At 40.4% G+C, this 13098-nt stretch overlaps 1 protein-coding gene and 1 pseudogene across 1 annotated transcript in view; both read left to right on the plus strand.

The window, feature by feature from the left end:
- PRUNE2 (prune homolog 2 with BCH domain) overlaps nucleotides 1-13098 on the plus strand; it is a 272571-nt gene that overhangs the window by 44070 nt on the left and 215403 nt on the right. Inside the window, exons 2-4 of the mRNA XM_032634319.1 lie at nucleotides 6036-6140; nucleotides 10342-10544; nucleotides 12663-12826. Of these exons, the coding sequence (XP_032490210.1) occupies nucleotides 6036-6140; nucleotides 10342-10544; nucleotides 12663-12826 (472 nt within the window). The remainder of the gene's footprint in view (nucleotides 1-6035; nucleotides 6141-10341; nucleotides 10545-12662; nucleotides 12827-13098) is intronic.
- Nucleotides 3282-3925, plus strand: LOC116755225 (annotated as a pseudogene).

Consider the following 13098-nt stretch of genomic DNA (forward strand, 5'->3'; position numbering starts at 1 on the left):
GACTTATAGTTCTCGCCTTTGGAAGACCAGGTTGTTCTGGGCAGCTCCACAGCTCCCTTTGTCCCTGCTGCTCATTTGGCTGTGGTTCCTTATGCATCCCCCCCCAACCCACTCCTGGTTTTCCTGGTGACTGTGACTGGCGTGGACATAGGGATTGCTAGGGATTAGCAGCATGTAAGGTTTCCTCTTGCCCATCCTGTGAGTCTACTGATTTAGAATCACGGCAGCCATAGATTCACGGGGTTTTTCTGGGGGAGGAACCGGGCCCTTTTCTGTGCCACCCAGAGCCAGCCTTCAGGAAGGAAGACCCCTCATTGACTTGGAGTTAGAAGTAGTCAAGTCAGTTGCCAACTGTTTTCTGTGCCTGGGTTTCTTTGGAGATACGATTCGATAAATTCAAGCAGCTTCTTCTTTCGCATCTTCACTTTTTGGTTAAGGATGAGGGACTAAGGAATGTGCCCTGCTTTAATGTGCGAGGAAGGGGACTCTCCAACTTTCATAGGCTTTGCCTATAACGTTTTTGAAACAAAATTCATTTCAAATCATTATTTTTGAAAACATTTGCCTGGGGTTTTTAGGAAAAGAGAGTTGGGTAGGATGGGTATGGAGAAATCCTAGTATAACTGTATTGCAAGGGCTTGTTGACTAAAGGTTAGCTGTGGGGCTCCGGATGTGAAAGTTCCAGGCAGGAGCAGCCTTGTTCCTCAGAGGGTGGAGTTATGAAAAAATTGACAGAGGAGGCTGAGCTTACGGCAAGGCTGTTTCTGATCAGGTCTGTTTTCTGTGGGTGTGTTTGAAAGTGCTTTTGCCTGACAAGTACAGTTTGCTTTCACGGGCGGTTGAATCTGAATGCTTAGGTGTTTCTCTGCTTTTAAAAAGAGGTAAGAAGTAAACTTCATTAAGAAGTCTCATTTTAGTGAGGTATAGATTTACACTTTGAAAGCATATTAAAATCGTGATCCGGAATACTGGCATATTCGATATGTTTTCTTTTATACATTGATTATAGTAAGATTCTATCCATCTATTCGGAAGTGTAGGGTATAGTATAAATTGAGTGTAGTATCTATTTCAACCCATTATCAAGATTCCATTTTGTGTAGGGCTTGTTCAGCACTGGGTGTAGGTAGTAACGACTAATCTTCTGTCTCCTGAGATTCCTTAAGGCTTGGTGTGCTTGTATCAATACCAGGGGATGGCTATTTCCTTGCCAGATCTATTCACTCCTGGCTAGGAGTTTACAAAGTCACATTTAAAGAATGTATACACTAGGTAATAATTATTTGTTGAACATCCTGGGCATGCTTTCACCTTTGCACCTGCTATTTCCTTGGCCTGAGATAACTGGAGGTCCCACTTCTTCACTTCGGGTCTTTATTCAAATGTCACCTTCTCAGTGAGCCTCATCCCAGGGCACCCTCCTCTTCCATTCATCATAATCTAATTACTGGTTCTTTATACCTCCTTGCACTAAAATAAAAGTGCCATGGGGACTGGGATTTTTGTCTGTTTGGTTCAGTGCTGTATCCCCAGGACTTAGTGCAATGCCTGGCACAAACAGTGTTTTATTAGTTGAATGACAATGATTAATTGAATTGATAAAATTGTACATATGTCACTTTTATTTGAGCATAATTTGTCTCTTTGTGAATACTCTAAACTCCAATTTGAACTGTATCAAGAGACATAGATATTAAGATTGATATAACTAATTTCATGTTTTATTCCTCCAAGCAGGCAGGAGTCTATCTGGGCCTGGTTACTATGATATCTGACTTTTGCTACACTCTAATTATATCTTAGTGGGTTTTGGTAGGAATCAGGCACTTTGGAACATCTAAGATTTTTTTGAGGTTGAGCCTACTATTTTTAAGGCTGATAGTAGTCACCAAAGGTACCTTCTTGTTGTGAGGTCCCTTTTTTCTTGTCCAACATTTTCAGCCAGGCTGAAATTTCTGGTCATCTTTTTGGATTGTGGCATAATCTCTGGAAGGTCTTTTTAAAATGAAAGTACGTTACCTTGGTGGGTAACGCATTAACCCAAGGGTACTCATTGGCATGGACTCTCTATTGGAATTGCTAGTGGAGGAGCAGATAGATCCCTGATAGTATGGGCACCAGAATGGTACATTTTGATGGAGATGGGTGCTGGGGAGAAGATAGTGTTGGAGCCTGAGGGCTGGGGCATTGACTGGAGATGGTAGACACAGTAAATGGAGCCAGAAGAAGTCATGACTCTTAGGGAACTGGATGTGTGGGAAGAAGGGGGAATCAGAAGACAAACAAGAAAGCATGAAGAGGGGCAGGTGGCACTAAAAGTAACCCTCCAAGATTTGTACTGGGATCTTCTACAGCCTGATCTGTAAGATGATACGTGCCTTTTTCTCTTTAAATGGAGAAGGATGAATAAATCATAATTTTAGAAGATTCCCAAATTGTGAAAATTGGTCCAACATCTTTGGGTTCACAATCCTATTTCGCTCCTTTCTTTTTCTAATTAATGATTGGCTTGGGCTGTGAAATGAATTGGCACACAAGTCTTCTTATTTCCCCCCATGTCTTCTTTCCTGCAAGTTGAGTGTTGAATGCAGAGCCGTGCCTAGGAGCTACTGAACCTAGGCAAGAAAGCAGATAGGTCAGCTTTGGGGTCATTTTGATGCTATAATTTTCTGAAGCCTTGCTGTATTTAGAAGGCGTATTTAACATTCTCTTTCTCCCTCAATCTCCATGCCTGTTCATTCTGTGGATGCTGAAGTCATTATGGCATTGTGGAGTGGATGGTGAAGGGCAGAAGAGACAGGGCTCTTTGTACTGGATCATGGGTTCTGGGAACAATCCTGGTCCTATCACAGGCTCTATTGACCCATAAAATGTGTTATTAATCTTCTTACTGTCTGCCTTACAAGAGATATGGGAGGAGAAATGAGGTAATGTCTACTTAGACCTTCGAGCTTCTCGGAAGAACAGCAGTCTACAGTAATATGATTTCCTAATGCATTTGTTTGTGTTGTAATGGAGTGTAATTTCATTTAGCCAAATTTCTTTAGATACCTCTAAAATATCTAACGGTCTTGCACAGGGGAAGCAGTCTGGCTTTGAGAGTAAGAACTGAGCCTCGACGAATCCTCAAAAAGTACAAGTGAGCTAGCTATAAATTTATGAGCTCGAGGGAAGGAAGCTGGGAGAGGAAGGAATGGGAGCTACAGATGGTGATGGGAGGGCAGTGGTTGTAAGTATCTTCAGAGAGTTTATAACGTTTTAAAATCCTGTTGTTTGAGTGCAAGATGGCGCCGTGGGAATCCCTACCACGGGCTGTCTGAGGGAGCGCCGAGCTACTGCGTCCGCCGCCGGGTTCCAGGTAACTGGGCGAGTCTGGGCGGGAAATGCAGATGTGCCGCCAGCAACCCCGAGCCCTCAGCCTTTTCAGCGTCTTTCGAAGGTCCGAGACTGAGGAGTGCGAGGTCTCCGCAGCCCCAGGGGGAGGGGAGGCGCGAACCCAACTCGCCACGCTCCGGGCGCCACCTGTAACTTGGTTCTCTCCGCAGCCCCGCGTTGCTCCACGAGAAAGCAGAGGCCGAGCCCGGGCGGGTGCGATGGCCGCTGTGGTGGCCAAGCGGGAGGGGCCGCCGTTGATCAGTGAGGCCGCCGTGCGGGGCAACGCCGCCGTGCTGGATTACTGCCGGACCTCGGTGTCGGCGCTGTCAGGGGCCACGGCTGGCATCCTCGGCCTCACTGGCCTCTACGGCTTCATCTTCTACCTGCTCGCCTCCATCCTGCTCTCCCTGCTCTTAATTCTCAAGGCGGGAAGGAGGTGGAACAAATATTTTAAGTCGCGAAGACCTCTCTTTACAGGAGCCTCATCGGAGGCCTCTTCACCTATGTCCTGTTGTGGACGTTCCTCTAGGGCATGGTGCACGTCTACTGAAACGTGGGCAGGGATGACTTTAAAAAAAAAAAAACAAAAAACAGAGTGGGAGGAGTGTTGCCAGAAATTAACACCAGGTAGACTTACCTAAGTTTTTAAATTGTTGGAGTCGCCGCTTGTCCTGTAACGTTATAAATAATTTATATCTTAAGACGAAGAGCCTGTACTGTTCTTCAGATTAAATGAAGCGTGAGACCCTTAAAAAAAAAAAAAAGGGCTTCTCTGGTGGTGCAGTGGTTGAGAGTCCGCCTGCCCATGCAGGGAACACGGTTTCGTGCCCCGGTCCGGGAAGATCCCACATGCCGCAGAGCGACTGGGCCCGTGAGCCATGGCCGCTGAGCCTGCGCGTCCGGAGCCTGTGCTCCGCAACGGGAGAGGCCACAACAGTGGGAGGCCCGCGTACCGCAAAAAAAAAAAAAAAAAAAAAAAAAAAAAAAAAAATCCTGTTGTTTTACTACAGATCAAGATGTCAATATATTTTAAAATATATACATTTAATTTAACAATATTGCATACTGGACGACTCATCCTCAATATTGATCCTGCCGTCATTCTCTACATCGATAGGGTCTTGACCGAGCCTCCTCCGAGATTTACTTTATTATGTTCCTTGGGCCACAGCTTGGTTGTTGAATAAACTGGTTTCTGAGTCTGATATGGCAGTTCCCTATACATACCAACACATTGTAAGAGGCCTAGTAAGTTACTAAATAATCCTTTACCTTTGTTCTGTAGAAAAAGGAATAACAAGTCTTTTTTATTGAAGTGGTCACGAACAGTAGATTTTTAATGTAGGTTTTTTGAGCAGTACTATAATTGAGGTGGCTTTCTAGTCAGTCCTAAAAAATGAAATTAAAACAGATGAAAAGTGGGGGAAGTATACATATGTATCATCTCTGACATACTATAAAGGTGTCAATTTAGGCTACACATCATTATTGGACAGTTTTGTTGTGAAATTTTCTGGAAGTGATTAGATCTTTAGCAATTCCAACTCAGTATTTTATAAGGAGGTCAGCCTTCTGTAAAGGAATTTTAAGGAAGTATTGAGTTAGCCAGGAAAGAAAATAGTATGTATTCTCTTACAGAGAGGTGACAATATACACCCTTTAATAGCAACTGATTTGTATTTTTAGAGAAATAATACTAATCAGAGTCCTCTCTCTGGAGGGAAGAAAAGTGTTACAACAACTTTTATTTGCTAACTGATAGAACGTAATGCCGAGAGAGCATATCCTGTCACCCAAAATGTGGCAGGAAAAAATAAATTCCTACCAAATTGTGTTGCACGCCAGGGACATATGAAAAAAGTCACTGTCTCTCAAAGTGAGAGGAACATCTTATATAAGGAAGTGATATGGAATACTATGGAACTGCTCTTTAGACCAAAATAATCTTTCACTAAAAAATTATGACTCAGAGATACAGTTCATATTAAGTTAAGTTGTGGATGATCTTAATAAAACCACATTTTTGTTGGAGGAGGTCATTGAGAGGACATGACTGCCAGTTGATCCGAGAGCTAGACCCTGGCAGTTGGAGGCTCCTCACCCCCTCCCCTGACCTTGGAAGTACAATCTGCCCACTGATCACACAGTGGGAACCATTTTCAAGGACACAGCCTCGAGAGAGCAATGCGTTGTTGAGACCATACGTCACTGAAGCCAGTTAAGGCCTCTATATAAACTTTTGATTCTGGTGGGCAGGTGTGGAGATATACTTGTCTTGTGGCCGCCCAAGACAAGCCTTGTAAGTAAGTTCCCTTGCATATTGAACCTGCCACCTACCAATCTGGAGTGGCCTGCCTCTGTCTTCAATCTCCCTTTGCCTTCTGTATATGGAGGCCAGTTTCAGATTTCACCCAAGGAAGCTCCCAAGGTTTCGAACCAACAATTTTCTGTTCCTGACAGTTAACTAAAATTTGAATGAGCATTTCTGAATGTTAAACATGTTATGCAGTTTTATGTCCTTATATAAAACTTCATGATACATTTATGAATTTCTGCAATTGTCTGAACATAGCTAAGGCATACTTTAAAAAAGATTGAAAAATATCCACTTTATATTAATCTGTTGTTAAATTGTGATGTTTTATTTGGATTTGTTTCAGAATCGAAGCAAACGCTTGGAGAAGGTCCATGTGGTTATTGGACATAAATCGTGTGACCTGGATTCTCTCATTTCTGCCTTCACATATGCTTACTTTCTAGACAAGGTGAGGGAAAAGAAGATTATGCTTTTTATTTGAGTTATGATATAACTTTTAAAAACAAACATTTTCAGGAAAAACAAGGAAACTTAAATTTTCATGTTCTGGTTTATTGTTGCAGAGAATAATGTATTATAATCCATTAATCGATATTTATTGGTCACTTATTACATGTTAGGCATTGTTCTAGTCATTTTTACTGACTCTGCATAAAACATTATTTCAATAAGATCAATTTTTTTCAAATAAAAATTTAAAAATTTTATAATAGTTGATTACTTTTATGGAAATTCAGAGAGTTGACAAAAGTAAGGATCAGAATTTCTTGTTTTCCTTTACCATCTTTGTTGGATAATCTTGCCTTTGGGAGTAGAAAAATATGTGTAGAAAAATATGTGCAGAATAACCTGTGTGAACATTACATGAAGTACAGAGCATACTGGCTGGAATTTTCAGGAATAGAGGTATTACATGTCACATCTATATTCTGTGTTTGCCTTTTAGCCTGACTTTGCACAGCAAGGTCATTCTCAGTTGCAGTAATCTCCCTTGGGCCAGAGGTGGAAAAGACCTTCCTTGAAATAAACTGTCTTAAAATTTCCATTCCATAAATTCATCAGCCCATGTTAATGGCTCACCTTAAAGCCTAAAAAATTACATTATGAGTGTCTCAGTGCTATTCCCAATTTCACACAGTTTTTAATTTTCTGGAGTTAAATTTGTTTTATTCCAATTTTGTTTGGATCCTTAACTCTGAGAGTATGCATAGCTGATCTAGAACGATTTAAATTCACATGAAACCCAGTCTTCCAGAATGAGCTATAGGTGGCAAGAATGGCCTTGGGTCAGCAGCTGACAAAAATACCAGATAAAATCTTCCGATATCTACATATGGCTTTCTATCAAATTTATCTTAAAATGTGCCAAACTTTACAAGGGAGATTAATTGGTATGAGGAGAGAAATGTGCCTGTGTTAAGACATGCATATCGAATACTAATCTTATTAACTGAATTTTTTCTTATTTTTTTTATTGAAGTATAGTTAATTTACAATATTGTGTTAGTTTCGAGTGTACAGCAAAGCGATTCAGTTACTTTGCTGTACACTTGATTTTCAGATTCTTTTCCATTATAGGATATTACAAGATACTGAGTATAATTCCCTGTGCTATGCAGTAGGTCCTTGTTGTTTACCTATTTTATATATAGTAATGTGTATCTGTTAATCCCAAACTCCTAATTTATCTCCCCCCGCTGCCCGACTTAACTGGGTTTTTCGTTTTTTGTTTTTTAAACGTCTTTATTGGAGTATAATTGCTCCACAATGGTGCGTTAGCCTCTGCTGTACAACAAAGTGAATGTCACACAGATACACACGTCCCCATATCTCCCCCCTCCTGTCTCCCTCCCTCCTCCCCATCCCACCCCTCCAGGCAGTCACAAAGCACCGAGCTGATCTCCCCGTGCCACGTGGCTGCCTCTCACCAGCTATCCACTTCACGCCCGGTAGTGTATACACGTCCATGCCACCCTCCCCCCTCGTCCCAGCCCACCCCGCCCTCCCCGTATCCCCAAGTCCACCCTCTAGTAGTCTTGCCCCTAGGTTCTTCATGACCATTATTATTATTTTTATTGTTTTAGATTCCATATATATGTGTTAGCATACGGTATTTGTTTTTCTCTTTCTGACTTACTTCACTCTGTATGACAGACTCTAGGTCCATCCACCTCACTACAAATAACTCAATTTCATTTCTTTTTATGGCTGAGTAATATTCCATTGCATATATGTACCGCATCTTCTTTATCCATTCATCTGTTGATGGACACTTAGGTTGCTTCCATGTCCTGGCTATTGTAAATAGTGCTGCAGTGAACATTTCAGTACACGTGTCTTTCTGAATTATGGTTTTCTCAGGGTATATGCCCAGTAGTAGGATTGCTGGGTCGTATGGTAGTTCTATTTTTAGTTTTTAAGGAACCTCCATACTGTTCTCCATAGTGTATCGATTTACATTCCCACCAACAGTGCAAGAGGGTTCCCTTTCCTCCACACCCTCTCCAGCATTTATTGTTTTTAGATTTTTTGATGATGGCCTTTCTGACCGGTGTGAGATGATATCTCATTGTAGTTTTGATTTGTATTTCTCTAATGATTAATGATTTAACTGGGTTTTTTGACTTCTAGAAAAAAGGCGTTGCTTGTCTTGAGAACACAGAGTTGACTGAACCAGACTGGTTTTTAGACTGACCATGGGATGGACTCTTAAGGAAATTATATAATAATAATGACACGACCACCAACAGCTACAGTGTCCTAAATGAATATAATAACATCCAACAAAAGGAGTGAGAAAACTAGTTGTAATAGTAAAATAGATAAAGAGACGTGTGGCCTCTTTTCTCCGTCTTCTAAGGCTCATTACTAAGCATGGGGACCAATATGGAATTAGTGATGGGTCACATACTGGGAATTTGTTAAATATCTGTGTCTTCCTCTTAATTTACTGGACCCTGCCCCCTATCACGGGTCTGCATCTCCATTTTAATTTTTCCTGAGAACCTGGCTACTCCCTCTCAGAGTATTAACACATAGGAGAAGGACAGAGTTTGCAGCTTCACATGTTTGACTGTTTAAATACTTTTCACTCTGGTAGGTAAGCCCCATTCTATGGATGGTGAAAACTGAGGTTCAGAAAGAAAGATAGCTTTCTCAAAGTCACACAGCAGAGACTGGGGCTAGAACCTAGTTTTTCTGACTCCAACTCCAGAATAGGTCCTGCCAGGATAGCCTCAGGCCACATGGCTCCTGACTCAAGTTTCAATATCAGGAGTTAGATATAACTCTATCAATTAACAAGAAAAACAACTTGCGATGCATAAATTGCTAATAATTATTACACGATTGTGATTCTGTATTAGCCTGACAGGTAGAATAAAACCCACCTTGTTGGAATGGCTTTGTGCTTTGTATACCATAGCAGTAGGTGATTCATTTATTCCACTCAACAAATATGTGTTACCTACTTTGTGTCAGACCATTTTATGCATTGAGAAACATAACTGAACAAAAAAGACAAAAATCCCTGCTGGGAAGGGGGAGATGGATGATAAAGATGTGAAAACTGTGTAATAAATACTAGGCTTGTGACAGAGCTGGTGATGACGAGAGAACAAAGGCCATTTACTTTATGCAAAAATTCGGTGTTCCTAAACCCCACATTCTCTCAGCGATATTTAGGGTTTATTGCCATAGACTCATAGTCATTTTTAAAAGCACCTTCATTTTAAAAATTCCTATGGAGAAATAAGTTTATTATTGTGAATCTGAAATTCTCTAACGTCTACCCATCTCCTGTTTCCCCCATCACTACAGTTTTTTTAAAGAGGTTTGTTAATATAAGATTTAAAAAAATAATACAAGAAATTAATAGAAATCACAATCTGCTAGTCTGTGGGCCAGGTTTTGGCTCATATGAGTTTTCACTAACCTACACAGTATTTTTTTTTTTTTTTTTTTTGGCCTTGCCATGCAGCACGTGGGATCTTAGTTCCCCGACCAGGGATCAAACCCATGCCCCCTGCATTGGAAGTGTGGAGTCTTAACCACTGGACCACCAGGGAATTCCCCTCCTACACATATTTTTAATTAAAAAGTTAATTGTAACAATTAAACATCACAGATAATACCCCCAAATCAAGATTCCTAGCTTTTCTTGAGTAATTGAAAGATTTACCTATCCTGGACCTGAATTTTTTGCATGGAAACATTTGGCTGGAGCCAAGTGGCAGGCATCCAGTATAGATGGGTCATATAGGCCTTCTGTGTCACCCCAGTCTTGACCTATCCTGCTGTAATCATTCTAATTTTCTGCTGATTCCATAAAGACATGTGAATTTGTTTCCTATGAAGAAGAGAATGTGTATGTATATTTTTCAGTCGTGGAAGGGGTGCAAAGAGACATAAAATATTTCAAGAAAGGCACGAGAAGTTTCATGTGGAGTAACAAGAGGTTAAAAAAAATTAGGGGCCACTTACCCAAGGAAAATGCTCTGCTAATTGGGTTCAGGAAAAGCTGGTTATGAATGTCAAGTGGTTTAGCGAGGCTTGGTTCCCCTTCCAGTTATCCTCAGGTTTGAGAAAATGTAGTTGTATTCTTTCCTCCTGCTGCTGTCAGTGATTCAGTCAACTTTTTTTCCTGGTAGGTCAGCCCACCTGAGGTTCTCTGTTTGCCCGTGCTGAACATATCAAGAACTGAATTCAGCTACTTCACCGAGACAAGGTTTATTTTAGAAGAGCTAAATATCTCTGAATCATTCCACATATTCCGAGATGAAATTAATCTGCACCAGCTAAATAATGAAGGGAAGTTATCTCTAACACTTGTTGGCAGCAACATGCTGGCGAGGTAAGGCTTCACATGAGGCTCTGGAGGGAGGTTTGATCTTTTAACAAAGGTTCTTTTGTGCAAAGTGTTACCTTGTTCAGGATTTTTGTAGTTTAGGGAGATGTATTAAAGGCCAAGGACATTCACAGGAAAGGGAATGTGTTTTTTCTCTTACGTCAAAATTCAGGCTATGCCAGTTCTCTGTTTTTACTTTGGCATTTCAAATATGACATCTTTGAGTGGAAAGTTCTTGTAAAATAGACCAAAATTATAATTTTAAATCATTTCAAACACTTTCTTATAGCAACGCGACAGTCCTATGTATTGTTGCTGAAAATGTATAATGAAGATTGAAATTAAACACTAAGTAAAACTGAAAGATTCTTATCTCAGTAGTGAAATGGAAAATTATGTACATGGGCTATGAAAGCTCTTTGATCACTGGCTCATTTATTCATAGCATTATACTATAAAAGCAGGATGGATTTTTGATAGTTCATGTAATTTGAACTCCTTATTTTATGGACAAGAAACCTGAAACCCAGTGTTGCAAATGACTTGCCCAAAGTACCACATGCAGTTAGTAGAAGAGTTTGGACGAGAACATGGGTCTTCTGCTTCCTTCAATAAGTCCTTAGGGGCTGCTAACTGGTACATGAATCTACAGGTGCATAAAGAGGAATGAGACAAATTCCCTGCTTTCAAGGACCTTACAGCCCATTGCAAAGAGTCCTATTCTGATAAGCTCTCTGTTGCTAATGAGTGAAGAGTCCCCAGTAGTTTGAGATGATAGTTTTTTTGCACACTTTGCCAATTTGCTGATCATTGATGACATTCACCAGTGGACGCTGATCTTAGTATACATGAAATAAAAACGTGTACAAGTATCTGATTTTTAATCTAACCTTCTTAAGGAAGCATCTTTAGGGATGAATACGCTGAATCAGTCATGCAGTTCATTCAGTTGTAAAGAGTTTGGAAAATAATCTGCCTGTGTGGGCTGTTTTTATCCCCATGTTATTTGAAACACACAAAATTCTTTTGAATAATATTTATCAATCACTTGTTGACAACTGGCTGAGAGTTATTCATAGGTTATTTGACTGACTTCAGTTATTAGCGTTCAGGATGATCGCATGCTTGACTAAATTTACATGTTAACTTTTTCAAACCAACTATAACACAAGTAGATGTGGACAAAAGCAATGCAGGAAGCCAGAGGAGTGAACTATGAAACATGTGTTTCGGTCAAGATCTTAGGGAGAGTTTTGTAACCAATTAAAATGGAAACCGTGCTGGTTTTGAGACTGAAGTTGTGAAGTCTGGTTTTTGGATTGTTTATGAAATAGGATGTTTTTCAATATCAAATTGAGATCATTTTCTTCATTTGCCATTCTTTGGTTTTTGGCAGACAGAAAGAATACAGTTTTATCCACATCTTTCTTCCTGCCTTTGATAAAAGCCAGCTCTATCTCATGTAAAAAGAATGATGTGGAAATAAATAAGCCAGTAGTAATTTTTCCTCCAGCGCCATAACTGGATGTGTGAACTTTGGAACTAGATAGAGTTTAAATACAAGTAGCCTACTTACTAGCTATGTGACCTTGGTCACTTTTATTTTATCTGATTTTTTTATACAATTTTTAAAGGTTACACTCCATTTGCAGTTTTTACAAAATATTGGTTATATTCCCCATGTTGTTTTAGTCATGTTTCTTAACCTTTTCATGCCTTTTTCCCCCATTGTAAAATGGGGATTTTAATAGAACCCATTGAATAGGGTCATTTTATGGTATAAAATGTGAAAATACTCTGAAAGTATTTATTATAGTGTCTGACCTGTAGTGGAAGCTCAGTAAATATTAGGTATAACAATGATTACTACTGTTGTTATTATTATGTCCAACAGCAAAACAAGAGGTGTCAAGAGGTACTAAGGCGTGAAGGTCTTCTAAGACTCTTGGGGAGGTGATTAGTTGAAATGAAATGTGATAACACATAGAATAAGTCATGTGAACTTACATATGTATTTGGCTATTAAGAGGAGGTCGTTTGTGTGGAAGCAGAGGTTAAATAATTCCAAAAAGTAAGAAAACGTGCCATATCTCTTCCTCTTCCTCTCCTCCATTTGCTTTACAGTGAGGACAAAACTTTAGAATCAGCAGTCGTCAAGGTCATTAATCCAGTTGAGCAGGACGATGCCGGGTTTGAGTACCGAGAGTCTTCCTCCTCTCTGGTGGTGAAAGAGATTCTCCAGGAGGCTCCCGAGCTCATCACCGAGCAGCTGGCTCATCTGCTCAGAGGTGAGAGATGACTGTTTCTATTAAATACTGGAAGGCTTAATGGAGTGTCTCTTGACTCGCTCATGCAGAAAGAGTGCGATCCATTCTTGGGTTAACAATCCCTTTCAAGACCACGGGAAGCTTCATCAGAGAGGCAGGGTGTAAAGAGTTTGTTAAAGAGTAGCATTATATTGAATATTAAAAATGTGCATTTAGAAACAGGCATGAAGGATCTTTGCTCTTGCACCAGATCAGCATATTAAATGGACCTGCTGCACTTCTGCTGGGGAGCG

The sequence above is a fragment of the Phocoena sinus genome, chromosome 6 (assembly GCF_008692025.1).
Source record: "Phocoena sinus isolate mPhoSin1 chromosome 6, mPhoSin1.pri, whole genome shotgun sequence".
NCBI classification, from domain to species: domain Eukaryota; kingdom Metazoa; phylum Chordata; class Mammalia; order Artiodactyla; family Phocoenidae; genus Phocoena; species Phocoena sinus.